At 32.9% G+C, this 12904-nt stretch overlaps 3 protein-coding genes across 3 annotated transcripts; all 3 read right to left on the bottom strand.

Moving 5' to 3' along the window:
• Positions 1 to 47: 47 nt before the first annotated feature.
• Positions 48 to 2709, bottom strand: LOC105276010 (HD domain-containing protein 2). The gene is made up of 4 exons (XM_011333313.3): positions 2528 to 2709; positions 1613 to 1737; positions 1362 to 1530; positions 48 to 1168 (listed from the first exon to the last, which is right to left on the bottom strand). Exons 1-4 carry the CDS (start codon positions 2609 to 2611, stop codon positions 938 to 940), a joined length of 609 nt encoding a protein of 202 aa, XP_011331615.1. The 5' UTR covers positions 2612 to 2709; the 3' UTR covers positions 48 to 937.
• A 1108-nt stretch (positions 2710 to 3817) lies between these two features.
• Positions 3818 to 7528, bottom strand: LOC105276011 (15-hydroxyprostaglandin dehydrogenase [NAD(+)]-like). The gene is made up of 7 exons (XM_026972161.1): positions 7432 to 7528; positions 6218 to 6343; positions 5761 to 5884; positions 5434 to 5540; positions 4969 to 5142; positions 4409 to 4548; positions 3818 to 4252 (listed from the first exon to the last, which is right to left on the bottom strand). The coding sequence occupies exons 2-7, from the start codon at positions 6311 to 6313 to the stop codon at positions 4123 to 4125; spliced, it is 771 nt and encodes a 256-aa protein (XP_026827962.1). The 5' UTR covers positions 6314 to 6343; positions 7432 to 7528; the 3' UTR covers positions 3818 to 4122.
• A 1561-nt stretch (positions 7529 to 9089) lies between these two features.
• Positions 9090 to 12818, bottom strand: LOC105276012 (15-hydroxyprostaglandin dehydrogenase [NAD(+)]-like). The gene is made up of 7 exons (XM_011333315.3): positions 12712 to 12818; positions 11498 to 11623; positions 11041 to 11164; positions 10714 to 10820; positions 10246 to 10422; positions 9651 to 9790; positions 9090 to 9491 (listed from the first exon to the last, which is right to left on the bottom strand). Exons 2-7 carry the CDS (start codon positions 11591 to 11593, stop codon positions 9362 to 9364), a joined length of 774 nt encoding a protein of 257 aa, XP_011331617.1. The 5' UTR covers positions 11594 to 11623; positions 12712 to 12818; the 3' UTR covers positions 9090 to 9361.
• Between the last annotated feature and the right edge of the window lie 86 nt (positions 12819 to 12904).

Genomic DNA, 12904 nt, shown 5'->3' with positions numbered 1-12904 from the left:
CGCTACGGAAAAATGCGAGAGAAAATAAGAGGGTGAATAAATGCACGTTTTCGCGAGGCGTACATATATATATTTAAAATATGTAATTAAAATCAACGCATTAATAAATTATTAAAGCATGTTACATAAATGGTATTACATAATGAAAATTTCAGAGGAGCCTAACTATTTAAAGCAACGAGATAAACTATACACAGGACAGACGAGACCTCGTATCTCACGCCAGAGATACGAGATGAAAATAAAAGATCACCAAACCTGCAACAATGCCCCGTAATAACATAAAGCTGTCAAATATAATTGACAGAACACGACGACCTCTCTCTCCCCCTCGACAAGTTTTACCTTACGATACAAAGGCAGTGACTCATACATATCTATGTTTCAGCAAATATCGAAAACAGCAATAATACTACCTTACTCTAGTAATCCGTAATTTAACTTTAATATCGCTACCTACCGATATCCACACGTTACAACTCACCTGTCTTTGTGAACTGTACAGTATCTAAAAAGTAATATTTGGTAATCGCTCAATTATTTTTACACGCTCGTTCCAATAAATAGTATAGTAGAGACGTATAAAAAACTGTGCCGACACATTTTACAACTAGCGTTTAAACAAGAAGACAAGATAGTTAATTATTAGTTCGCGATATTAACGCTTGAAAATATCGAGATGAGAAGTACACGCGCGAGTGAATCGCCTATCCTTAATCCGTACTGCCCAAATGAACATCTGAACGAATTTAAATAGTCAATCATCAACCCTAGTGTCAAGTACAATGTTAATGTAATGGATGCTAAAACGTTTAATGGTCGCGGATCATTTAAGAAAACTAAATTCGTAGCCACAATCTTTTTTAAAATTGAAAATAAAATCGAATTTGAGCGATCTCGCCAGGCTACCTCCCTTAAACCATTAACGACCCCTTCGTTATTCCGCGGTGTCCGAGCTGCGACACAGCTTGTCCCTCTCCTCGCTTATGTCGGCAGCGATTTTATTAATAAACGGATGTCTAATTTTGCCATTCGTCGCGATGAAAAACTCGTCCAGCTTCCCGGGAATGTTGTCTCTCTTCTCGTACTCGTACGCCTGCATCAGTAGGTCTAATCTGTCCAAGTCTTTCACGTACTGCGCCTCGGGGGATTCTTGTCTCTCGTATTCCTGTATTGCGAGGAGGCGGACATAACGTTGGGTACGATGTTGAGAAAATAACAAAGTTACAGCGGCATAAGCCTAATCTACAACATGCTCTTTGCGTTCTGTCTTATCGCTCTTGTCTTTTGTCTAGAGGCAAAGAGCGGAAAACAGGAAGCGAAAAGCACAATTGTAGATTAGACTGAAGAGATGTTCTTACACGAAATATTTGCAGTATTTCAGGTCCCTTGTCACCCAGCAGCTTGCAGATGTCTTCCATAGCCTTATCCTCCATCTGATGTTTCACATCTGGCGGGATGCCGCAGTGCGGTGTTATATCTCCCACGATACACTCGGCTAGATCGTGTATTAATGTCATCTGCATTATTCTAGCAATGAAAAAATTATCATTTGATTTTCATCACTGCTCAGCGTCCCACTGTATCAAATTGGCCATTTGCGCCGGCTTACTTGGTTTTGTCCAGGTTCTCTTTCCCATCAACTAGAAACGACAGCATCGCCATTCGATACATGTGTCCGGCGATTGTCTCAGGATCAGGTATATCTAGCTTTACCCATCCTGTCCTTTTCATATGCTGGAAACAAGAACAAAAATATATATTTTAGCACAGTTATAGAATAGTCTTTGGATTCAAATTTTGAAAATATAAATTAAAAAAATAGAAAAAAACATATGGAGAAGAATAGGATCAAGAAACATTATCAAATTCATTATCTCCGATCACAGAAATGTGTCACTAAAATTCAAACGATTGAAAAGATAATTAAAAGCACGTGATACCGAAGACCTTTTCGAGAAACAGCTATTTCGGTACCTTAGTCACATGTATCTCGCATACTATTAATACTAATTACTCGAAGCTGCTGATTTTCAAGAACATATATGGACGTATATCAAAGTACGAGTACACGTTGAATCAAATGTCATATCAAACAGATTACATGAAAGATAAGAATAGAAAAAAAAAGACCGACCGTTTCCCCTCACGATTTGAAATCGTGATCGATAGCGCGTAAGAAATTACGTAACCGTGAATCATACACGCTTCCTGTCGCGAAACAATGTTACCATACATACGAACGAGTTTGGTCCGGTCAAATGTCAACGTACGCAACACGAGGTTTCCTTCTTGTATCCTCTATACCCCTATCTGTCTGAAGACACGACATCCTTTTCCTCAATCTCACTTCCTTTTTAAGCAATATTCTAATTTCGTTACCGCGAATGCTTTCAAATAACTACCGATTCACGATACCTCGCACCGCCATGCCCTTTATCTGTGCGTTGTTGGTGACAAAGGTTCCCTTTCGAGTGGAATCTGTGAAGAAAGTGACTTTGACAGCTCGGAAGTAGGTCGTGCTCACCTTCAGCCGACCGACCAGCTCCATGAACTCTTGTAGCTTCTTCGTGTCTTGCATCGTGTCCGATGCACCCCGTTCGCAGCTCATGTCACCCTACCGAATCTTGCTGGGTCGCATCTAGGGCCACAACTAGTAGCTATGTGACACGACATGCACATGTGCTGAAGTAACAAGCGAGAATCGGGCGGGAAGCGAGCGACCAGTGATGCCGCCAGGATGTACTAGATATTTCCCTAGTTCTGCTAGTTCCTTTGTCGATAAACCAGGTATTTCACGATTGCATTACCTTACATGTTCAAATTAAATTTCCAAAGAAATTTATAAATTATAAATTTTATTCCATTGTCCTATCTGCCGCGAAATTGTATTGATTGACAATACTGGCTATTTATTTAACGTTGATTCATGCTGCAAAGCCCAGTTTTACACTACGCAATATATTCCCGCAAAATTTGACGCAATTATTAAAGCAAGAAATAGTGCACAATTTTTATGCATCATTACAATATATTACAATATATTTAAGTCGTTACTAATCTTTTATCTAGATACACTCAAACCGGAATTATCTTTATCTTATCTGAGATGCATGCGCATATATTTTATTTAATATGTATCTAGATTATTTCAAGTTATCTAAACGCCACATGTAACCCAGATACCACTGGTGATAATGTCTATATCATACATACTATTGTCTCATTATATTATTACATCAATTTACAGTCTGAAACAATAAGAGACTAATGGAATTTTTGTGACTAAATGGTCGAGCTAAAGCGGCTGTTATTTCGCAAGCTGCTTCTCAAGAAATTCACGTTTATCTAATGATAACATTTCAAGTAAGTGAATTCATACAGATTGCCATTCAATAGGCGCCAATATTCGTTGAATAAATTACAAAGATACAAGATTCCAGATACAGTGCTGCAAAACTTTCACTACCTTTATTTTAAGTTGCAAACGATTAGTTCAAAAAACTTTGCTACAAACCATGATCTTTGACTTACAAAAATATGATAATAGTATGACTCAATTATAAGTCTGATTGTTATTCCTAGATACTTTAAGTATTTATCTAAATATTTACGTAACACGTACGTTACTCATCAAAGTATGTGTCCATAGTCTATTTTATTCTAAATTAGCTTAGAGTTCTGTAAAATCTATTATCTTTTTAGTTTAGGTGAATTGTTATGTTATTAAACTATACTTAAAATAATGATGACGCATTATACGTATGTATATGATAATTTGATATTGTGAAATTTTATCAAAAAAACACAAGCACAATTATTTTGTACGTATACTAATGTGTTTTATTTTAGTGTATACCATTATTCCCATTTTCGCGCTTTGCATTGTGTGTTACGACTATTATAATGGAGACTTTTTTTCTTTCCTGTGTTTCATATTACAAACAATTACAATCGATCAATTGCAATCAACAAGCTTGCAATCACTAGTCTCATATGCCATTGTTTTATAATAATTTTATATCAAGCACAGTGTTATTTTAATCGTTACGTTTCCAAGTTTTTCCGTTGTTTAGTTTTGCATCCAGAATTTGTTTTTGAATCACCAGACCATGCTGCATTTTACACAGGAACACTAGTAACTGGCTGAAATTCATGTGCATGAGGCCGTTCACCTACCTTAACACTCCATATCGCTCCGTTCTTGCCCTTCTGAATGAGCTCGACAACGGCACATGCCACATTCGTAGGGCTGTACGGAAAATAATATGTTTAATACCGCAACGTTTTGTTGATACAAAAATCTAATATTTTTTTAACTATATTATTATTTGTTATTTTTTATTATGATTGTTTTCATTATTATTGATTATAATTATTATTATTATATAAATTGTTTTATGTGTACCTTTGACCGACCATAAAAGCATCTTGCCACATATTTCCCATGTCAACAAACTCGAGAAACGTCACGGTTTCTGCTATCGACGTTTTTGTCATATCAGGGCACATTGTTAAAACACGAACCTCAGTTTTGTCATAGTAATCCTGAATAAAAATAATTATTAATAAAAATATTTACTCCTTAAAATGTCACTACTGTACATACAGAGTGTCTGAAATCTCGCGTACTCCATTAATCGTAACTTTCAGAGATAATTAGAAAATAAAAATGTTTATATCAAAACATTGAGTCTGAAACAGTTTTCAAACAGAAAACGTTTAAAGAGTTGGCTAACTATCATCTAAAGTTTAACAAGAATTTAAAGCGGTGTTTTGTTAAATAAAGTTGATAAATTTGAGTGAAATTTATGTAAAAAACAAGGAATCTAATTGACTGATTAAAGAAAATATTTGTTTAATATTTATTCAACAGCAACGGTAACTGTTACGTAAGAATGTAAAATCGTGACAGCTCCCTACAATAATATACCTGATGACTTTAATATCTCATGAAAGATGAATCACCTTGAGAGCTTGAGAAAATCCGACGACCGCATGTTTAGTAGCGGCGTACACTGGTATAAAAGAAAACTGGCGCAAGCCAGCTACCGATGCAATATTTACTATGGTACCGCCCTTGCCACCCTTGTGTTTGCTCATGTAATTCAAACCATACAGCGATCCGCGAATCAAAGCTACCTGCAAGAACGTGATAATAATTTACTTATCATTATTACTTAGCATTAATAAATATAATGCTTCTAAACACTACATACAATTCCTTTATGTCGCTCGGTTAATTTTTATTTTTCCCATGACGTCATTTATAATGCATAGCTGATATTAGAATTAGTTAATTTAGGAAGAGCTTTATCAATATTCCTATAGTGTAGTGAAAAAACAAATTCTCGAACATAATTTTCTATACATAGATTTTTCCAGAATGTATGAATATGATCATCACTTGAAGTTTAATTTATTAATATTTACGTTGTTAACAGCAAACATTCTTTCAACATTAGTTTCGTCCCCAATTCCAGCATTATTCACCAGTATGTCGAGTCCACCGAGAGCGTTCACAGCCTTCTTAAAAGTTTCTGATAATTATTAATGTATCTCAGTTAGTGTATATCGGTATTTATCACCATAAGATCAATTATATAATAATAATATAAATATATTAATAGCTTATATTTACAACTTCTTAATGAGGATGATACCCTAATTTATTGAAAAATGCAATCAAGTATGTGTGATGATTATTATAAATAACAAATTTTAAAAACATATCAATATTTTTAAGAAATTGATAATTACCTTCGTATTCAGGTTTCGTTATGTCACACTCGAAGAGAATAACGCGTTGTTTCCCAAATTCGGCTTGCAACTTGTTTAGTGCTTCGTGAGTTCTTGGAATTGGCAAATCGATGACAGCGACTCGCTACAATAAAATGAAATATATATATAAATATATATAAAATATCAACTCTTACGTAACAAAAACTTGAAGCCTATGTAATGATAATTTTAAGTGGATTTGATTTCCGGTTTGGAGCTGCGTATTTTATTTCTTTAGCTTCAATGTTCTGAACATTTCAGTCTACTTTATCAAATAGCGGAGTAGATAGAAACGGTAGTGTTATCATAGTAATGATGCTATTATCGTAAGTTACGATAATTCGAGTAAGGTACTATAGAAGTAAAGCTCGCTACGTAGTGTATATCAAATATCAAGAAACCGAATGCAATTTTATTTTTTATAATTGTACATTACCTTTGCGCCATTACGCAATAACTCTTCGATGATGCAATAGCCAATGCCGGATCCGCCACCAGTGACTATTGCAGTTTTATTTTGCACATTCTCCATTATGTAATATGGCAATTCAATATCTTTGTTCTACAACATATATTATTATATATCAATGATTAAATTCATATGCATTTCTTCTTCATAACGAAAACAAAGAAAAAGAAATTTAAATATAATCAAATGCTACAATAATAATTAAATATATTCGCATGCAGCTTGATACATTTACGTTCAATACACAAAACTTTTTCTGTTATGTTTAAGAAGAGCATCTTTTCATTCATGTAATTAACGGAATGATGCCAATTATTAGTAAAGAATCGATGAATCGCGTATCACTCTAGTGATTTATTATATATCGAACATGAGTATATTGCATTTAATTGTATTGGTTAATTTTACTTCTGCTGAATATTCTGAAATAACTAGAAGTCTCTAATAATATAAGTACATTGCACATTTGTTTCCTCGCTGTGTATTTTTACTTTATTTTTCATTACGTAAAGTATTGAGTGCTTGCAAAAGTTCGTAAGATCATAAATAGCAGCAGAGTCACGAATTGAAAGCATTGCTCAACCAAACTTTGTCCCAAACATTAAAAGAGCATGCATGATAGCTTGGAGTTAATGAATCAACAGTATTTCCATTTAAAAACAATGGCAAAGATCTAGAAGGAAGGAAGAAAGAATTTATAATTTTATGTCATACACATTATACAAGCATCTATACGTATATGCAAAGCCCTCACGCAGCAAAACAATTGTTAATATAAAATTAGTAAGAAAATTACAATGCTTGGAACCAAATTTTATGTAAAATGAACATATTTATGATATTAAATTTTTGCTTAAGGAAAATATTAGTTGTATAGGTCGCACAATATTACACTGTGCATCATCGTCGTGTTAATGTTTGAGAAAGGTTGATTTAACATATGGTGACCTTCGAGGGAAATTCTTACTATTACACATAAAATATATTATTTTAACATTTGGACAAGTAAATTATAAATTTAACATATAAAGTTTAATTAACACAATGACAATGTGTTAAATTTGCACATGGATATGCTGCGTCTTGAACATAACAATTGTATCGAGGACACAGCTTTTAAGAGAAATAGAAAATACTTTTTGTTATGCAATGACAAGTGAAACCTGTTTTTATGTGGATACCTCTATGTTCAAGTTCTTAAAATCCTTGCTATGTTACACAAATCTACACTCAGCAAGACCAATGGGCACTAAAGTAAAGAAAAAAACAAGTATTTTGAAACAATACTTTATTTGTATTGAAATAAGTCTCCTTCATTCATAGTCGATATCATGTATGTACATATGCAGGTGTCTGTATATAGCATAGATAATAATAAAGTAATACATTTTCTGATTTCCATAAATACCCTTTCCATAGTTAGCGCAATTCTTTGACATTAGTTTTATAGAGTTCATCTTTGAACGCGTTCTTCGGGCGCGTATAGTTGGCGCTTTTTAGTACCTTTTTTTTAAAAAGGTAGTTTTGTTATGATTATCATAACCTTGCACTAATCAAACAACAAAAGAATAGATCTCCAAGCGTACCATGGCGCATGCCAGCAAGCAAAAAATTTCTCAGGAATAGAGCACGTTTTCAATATCTTATGCAATTTACGAAACACATGCAATTTGTTTGCAATTTATTCTGCATGTTATTCTGCAATGCTTCTTGCTTTATAACTTGCGTCAAATCTTGCGCAATATATTGCATACTCTAAACCGGACTCAAATTTGGAAAGTAAAATTTCGGGTACACGCACTCATATTATTATCTTACATTATCGAAAAGTATTGGATCAATCAAGTGGTTCGGTGCGATTTATGCATGTAATACGCCATGTACATGTAATGCAGACAACAATAGTGATAATGTTTATATCATACATAATATTGTCTAATTGTAGACAATGATTGCTTGATTGAGGAATAATTTTTTTCTACTGAATGCAGTAAAATAAAATGTGACGCAAAACTTGAACCAACCTTTTTAATTGACCAATAAACCTATGCCTGATTTGCTGTTGAGGCATATTACCATATCAATTTACAGTCTGCAACAATAATATAGACTAGTGGAGTGTTTGGGACTAAATGGTTGAGCCTAGAGACCCTCTAATAAGAGTCTGGCCATAGAGCGATTTGGTCAAAATCGTGCGAGAGAGAAAGATATATATATTCGCTAAGAATGCGCTCACGCACGCGCTACAGATAGTCCACGATACATTTTAATGAGTATATACTGATTAAAATGTATCGTGGACTATCTGTAGCGTGTGCGTGAGCGCATTCTTAGCGAATATATATATCTTTCTCTCTCGCACGATTTTGACCAAATCGCTCTATGGCCAGACTCTTATTAGAGGGTCACTAGATGAGCCTATCGCTCAAGCGGCTGTTATTAAAGCGGCCAATATTAGAATAAATTGCAAAGATACAAGATTCAAGATATAGCACTGCAAAAATTTCACTATCTTTAAGATGCAAACGATTAGTTCAAAGAACTTCGTTACAATTAAACCATCTTTGACTTAAAAAAATATGGTAATAGTGTATGACTCAATTATAAATCTGATTGTTATTTTTAGATACTTTAAATATTCATCTAAATATTCATGTAATACGTTGCTCGTCAAAGTATGTGTGTACAGCCCATTTTATTTTAAATTCGCTTTCTATGAAATCTATTATCTTTGTACTTTAGTTTGAATTATTATGCGGTTAAACTACTTAAAATAATGATGATGGGTTATAGATATGTATATGATAATGGATATTGTTCAAAAAGGACACAGGCACAATTATTGTGTACGTACTAATGTGTTTTATTTTAGTGTATACCATTATTCCAATTTTCGTGCTTTGCATTGTTAGTCGCGACTATTATAATGGAGACTTTTCTTCTTTTCTGTGTTTCATTGCAACCAATGTTACAATCTTGCAATCACTAGTATCATATGCCATTGTTTTACATCAAGCATAGTGTTACTTTTAGCGTCACGTCTCCAAGGTTTTACGTTGTTTAGTTTTGCATCCAGAATATTTTTTCTGAATCGCCAGACCATGCTGCATTTTACACAGGAACACTAGTAACTGGCTGGAATTCATGTGTATGAGGCCGTTCGCCTACCTTAACACTCCATATCGCTCCGTTCTTACCCTTCTGAATGAGCTCGACAATGGCACATGCCACCTTCGTAGGGCTGTACGGAAAAGAATATGTTTAATACCGCAACGTTTTGTTGATACAAAAATCTAATATTTTTTTAACTATATTATTATTTGTTATTTTTTATTATGATTGTTTTCATTATTATTTCTTATAATAATAATTATTATTATATAAATTGTTTTCTGTCTACCTTTGACTGTCCATAAAAACATCTTGCCATGCATTTGGCATGTCAACAAACTCAAGAAATGTCATGGTTTCTACTATCGACGTTTTTGTCAAATCGGGGCACATTGTTAAAACACGAACCTCAGTTTTGTCATAGTAATCCTGAATACAAATAATTAGTACTAAAAATAATTACTCCTTAAAATGTCATTACTGTAAATACAGAGTATCTGAAATCTCGCGTAATCCATTAACTTTCAGAAATTAGAAAATAAAAGTATTTATACCAAATTATTGAGTCTGAAACAGTTTTCAAATAGAAAACGTTTAAAGAACGTTTAAAGAACGTTAGAGATACCGGCTTAAAGAACGTTTGGCTAATTATCATCTAAAGTTTAACAAGAATTTAAAGCGATGTTTTGTTAAATAAAGTTGATAAATTTGAGTGAAATTTATGTAAAAGACAAGGAATCTGATTGACTAATTAAAGAAAATATTTGTTTAATATTTATTCAAAAGCAACGGTTTCTGTAAATGTTACGTAAGAATGTAAAATCGTGACAGCTCCCTACAATAATATATCTGATGACTTTAATATCTCATGAAAGATGGATCACCTTGAGAGCTTGAGAAAATCCGACAACCGCATGTTTAGTAGCGGCGTACACTGGTATAAAAGAAAAATGATAATGCAAGCCAGCTACTGATGCAATATTTACTATGGTACCGCCCTTGCCACCCTTGTGTTTGCTCATGTAATTCAAACCATACAGCGATCCGCGAATCAGAGCTACCTGCAAGAACGCGACATAATAATTTACTTATCATTATTACTAAGCCTTAATAAATATAATGCTTATAGACACTATATAATTCCTTCATGTTGCTCTGTTAATTTTTATTTTTCACATGAACTCATTTATAATGCATAGGTGATATTAGAATTAGTTAATTTAGGAAGAACTTTTTCAATAATTGTATAGTGTAGTGAAAATCAATTCTCGAACATAATTTTCTATACATAGATTTTCCCAGAATATATGAATACTCGATTATCAATTGAACTTTAATTTATTAATATTTACGTTGTTAACAGCAAACATTCTTTCAACATTAGTTTCGTCCCCAATTCCAGCATTATTCACCAGTATGTCGAGTCCACCGAGAGCGTTCACAGCCTTCTTAAAAGTTTCTGATAATTATTAATGTATCTCAGTTAGTGTATATCGGTATTTATCACCATAAGATCAATTATATAATAATAATATAAATATATTAATAGCTTATATTTACAACTTCTTAATGAGGATGATACCCTAATTTATTGAAAAATGCAATCAAGTATGTGTGATGATTATTATAAATAACAAATTTTAAAAACATATCAATATTTTTAAGAAATTGATAATTACCTTCGTATTCAGGTTTCGTTATGTCACACTCGAAGAGAATAACGCGTTGTTTCCCAAATTCGGCTTGCAACTTGTTTAGTGCTTCGTGAGTTCTTGGAATTGGCAAATCGATGACAGCGACTCGCTACAATAAAATGAAATATATATATAAATATATATAAAATATCAACTCTTACGTAACAAAAACTTGAAGCCTATGTAATGATAATTTTAAGTGGATTTGATTTCCGGTTTGGAGCTGCGTATTTTATTTCTTTAGCTTCAATGTTCTGAACATTTCAGTCTACTTTATCAAATAGCGGAGTAGATAGAAACGGTAGTGTTATCATAGTAATGATGCTATTATCGTAAGTTACGATAATTCGAGTAAGGTACTATAGAAGTAAAGCTCGCTACGTAGTGTATATCAAATATCAAGAAACCGAATGCAATTTTATTTTTTATAATTGTACATTACCTTTGCGCCATTACGCAATAACTCTTCGATGATGCAATAGCCAATGCCGGATCCGCCACCAGTGACTATTGCAGTTTTATTTTGCACATTCTCCATTATGTAATATGGCAATTCAATATCTTTGTTCTACAACATATATTATTATATATCAATGATTAAATTCATATGCATTTCTTCTTCATAACGAAAACAAAGAAAAAGAAATTTAAATATAATCAAATGCTACAATAATAATTAAATATATTCGCATGCAGCTTGATACATTTACGTTCAATACACAAAACTTTTTCTGTTATGTTTAAGAAGAGCATCTTTTCATTCATGTAATTAACGGAATGATGCCAATTATTAGTAAAGAATCGATGAATCGCGTATCACTCTAGTGATTTATTATATATCGAACATGAGTATATTGCATTTAATTGTATTGGTTAATTTTACTTCTGCTGAATATTCTGAAATAACTAGAAGTCTCTAATAATATAAGTACATTGCACATTTGTTTCCTCGCTGTGTATTTTTACTTTATTTTTCATTACGTAAAGTATTGAGTGCTTGCAAAAGTTCGTAAGATCATAAATAGAAGCAGAGTCACGAATTGAAAGCATTGCTCAACCAAACTTTGTCCCAAACATTAAAAGAGCATGCATGATAGCTTGGAGTTAATGAATCAACAGTATTTCCATTTAAAAACAATGGCAAAGATCTAGAAGGAAGGAAGAAAGAATTTATAATTTTATGTCATACACATTATACAAGCATCTATACGTATATGCAAAGCCCTCACGCAGCAAAACAATTGTTAATATAAAATTAGTAAGAAAATTACAATGCTTGGAACCAAATTTTATGTAAAATGAACATATTTATGATATTAAATTTTTGCTTAAGGAAAATATTAGTTGTATAGGTCGCACAATATTACACTGTGCATCATCGTCGTGTTAATGTTTGAGAAAGGTTGATTTAACATATGGTGACCTTCGAGGGAAATTCTTACTATTACACATAAAATATATTATTTTAACATTTGGACAAGTAAATTATAAATTTAACATATAAAGTTTAATTAACACAATGACAATGTGTTAAATTTGCACATGGATATGCTGCGTCTTGAACATAACAATTGTATCGAGGACACAGCTTTTAAGAGAAATAGAAAATACTTTTTGTTATGCAATGACAAGTGAAACCTGTTTTTATGTGGATACCTCTGTGTTCAAGTTCTTAAACTCCTTGTTATGTTACACAAATCTACACTCAACAAAACCAATGGGCACTGAAGAAAAAAATAATAGTTTGTACATGTATATTCTGCAAAATGCACTCATATTTGCAACTCTAATCAACTAACTAACTAATTGTCTAAGCAACTGAGTCATTCTCTCTCTCTCCCCTTTCTCT

Source organism: Ooceraea biroi, chromosome 9 (assembly GCF_003672135.1).
Source record: "Ooceraea biroi isolate clonal line C1 chromosome 9, Obir_v5.4, whole genome shotgun sequence".
Lineage (NCBI taxonomy): Eukaryota > Metazoa > Arthropoda > Insecta > Hymenoptera > Formicidae > Ooceraea > Ooceraea biroi.
This window is presented reverse-complemented; position numbering and strand designations above follow the sequence as displayed.

Bases quoted from the DNA above. Each gene is read 5' to 3' on its own strand.
- LOC105276012 (XM_011333315.3), bottom strand. From the start codon at position 11,593: ATGGAGAATGTGCAAAATAAAACTGCAATAGTCACTGGTGGCGGATCC. The intron at 10,821-11,040 runs GTAATTATCAAT...AATAATTATCAG, and splicing joins AACGAAACCTGAATACGAAG to AAACTTTTAAGAAGGCTGTG. The intron at 10,423-10,713 runs GTAAATATTAAT...GCGTTCTTGCAG, and splicing joins GAATGTTTGCTGTTAACAAC to GTAGCTCTGATTCGCGGATC.
- LOC105276010 (XM_011333313.3), bottom strand. From the start codon at position 2,611: ATGAGCTGCGAACGGGGTGCATCGGACACGATGCAAGACACGAAGAAG. The intron at 1,738-2,527 runs GTGAGCACGACC...TCTTGTTTCCAG, and splicing joins AGCTGGTCGGTCGGCTGAAG to CATATGAAAAGGACAGGATG. The intron at 1,169-1,361 runs GTAAGAACATCT...CTCGCAATACAG, and splicing joins AAATACTGCAAATATTTCGT to GAATACGAGAGACAAGAATC.
- LOC105276011 (XM_026972161.1), bottom strand. From the start codon at position 6,313: ATGGAGAATGTGCAAAATAAAACTGCAATAGTCACTGGTGGCGGATCC. The intron at 5,885-6,217 runs GTAATGTACAAT...ATTTTATTGTAG, and splicing joins TATTGCGTAATGGCGCAAAG to CGAGTCGCTGTCATCGATTT. The intron at 4,549-4,968 runs GTGATTCATCTT...ATTTTTATTCAG, and splicing joins GATTTTCTCAAGCTCTCAAG to GATTACTATGACAAAACTGA.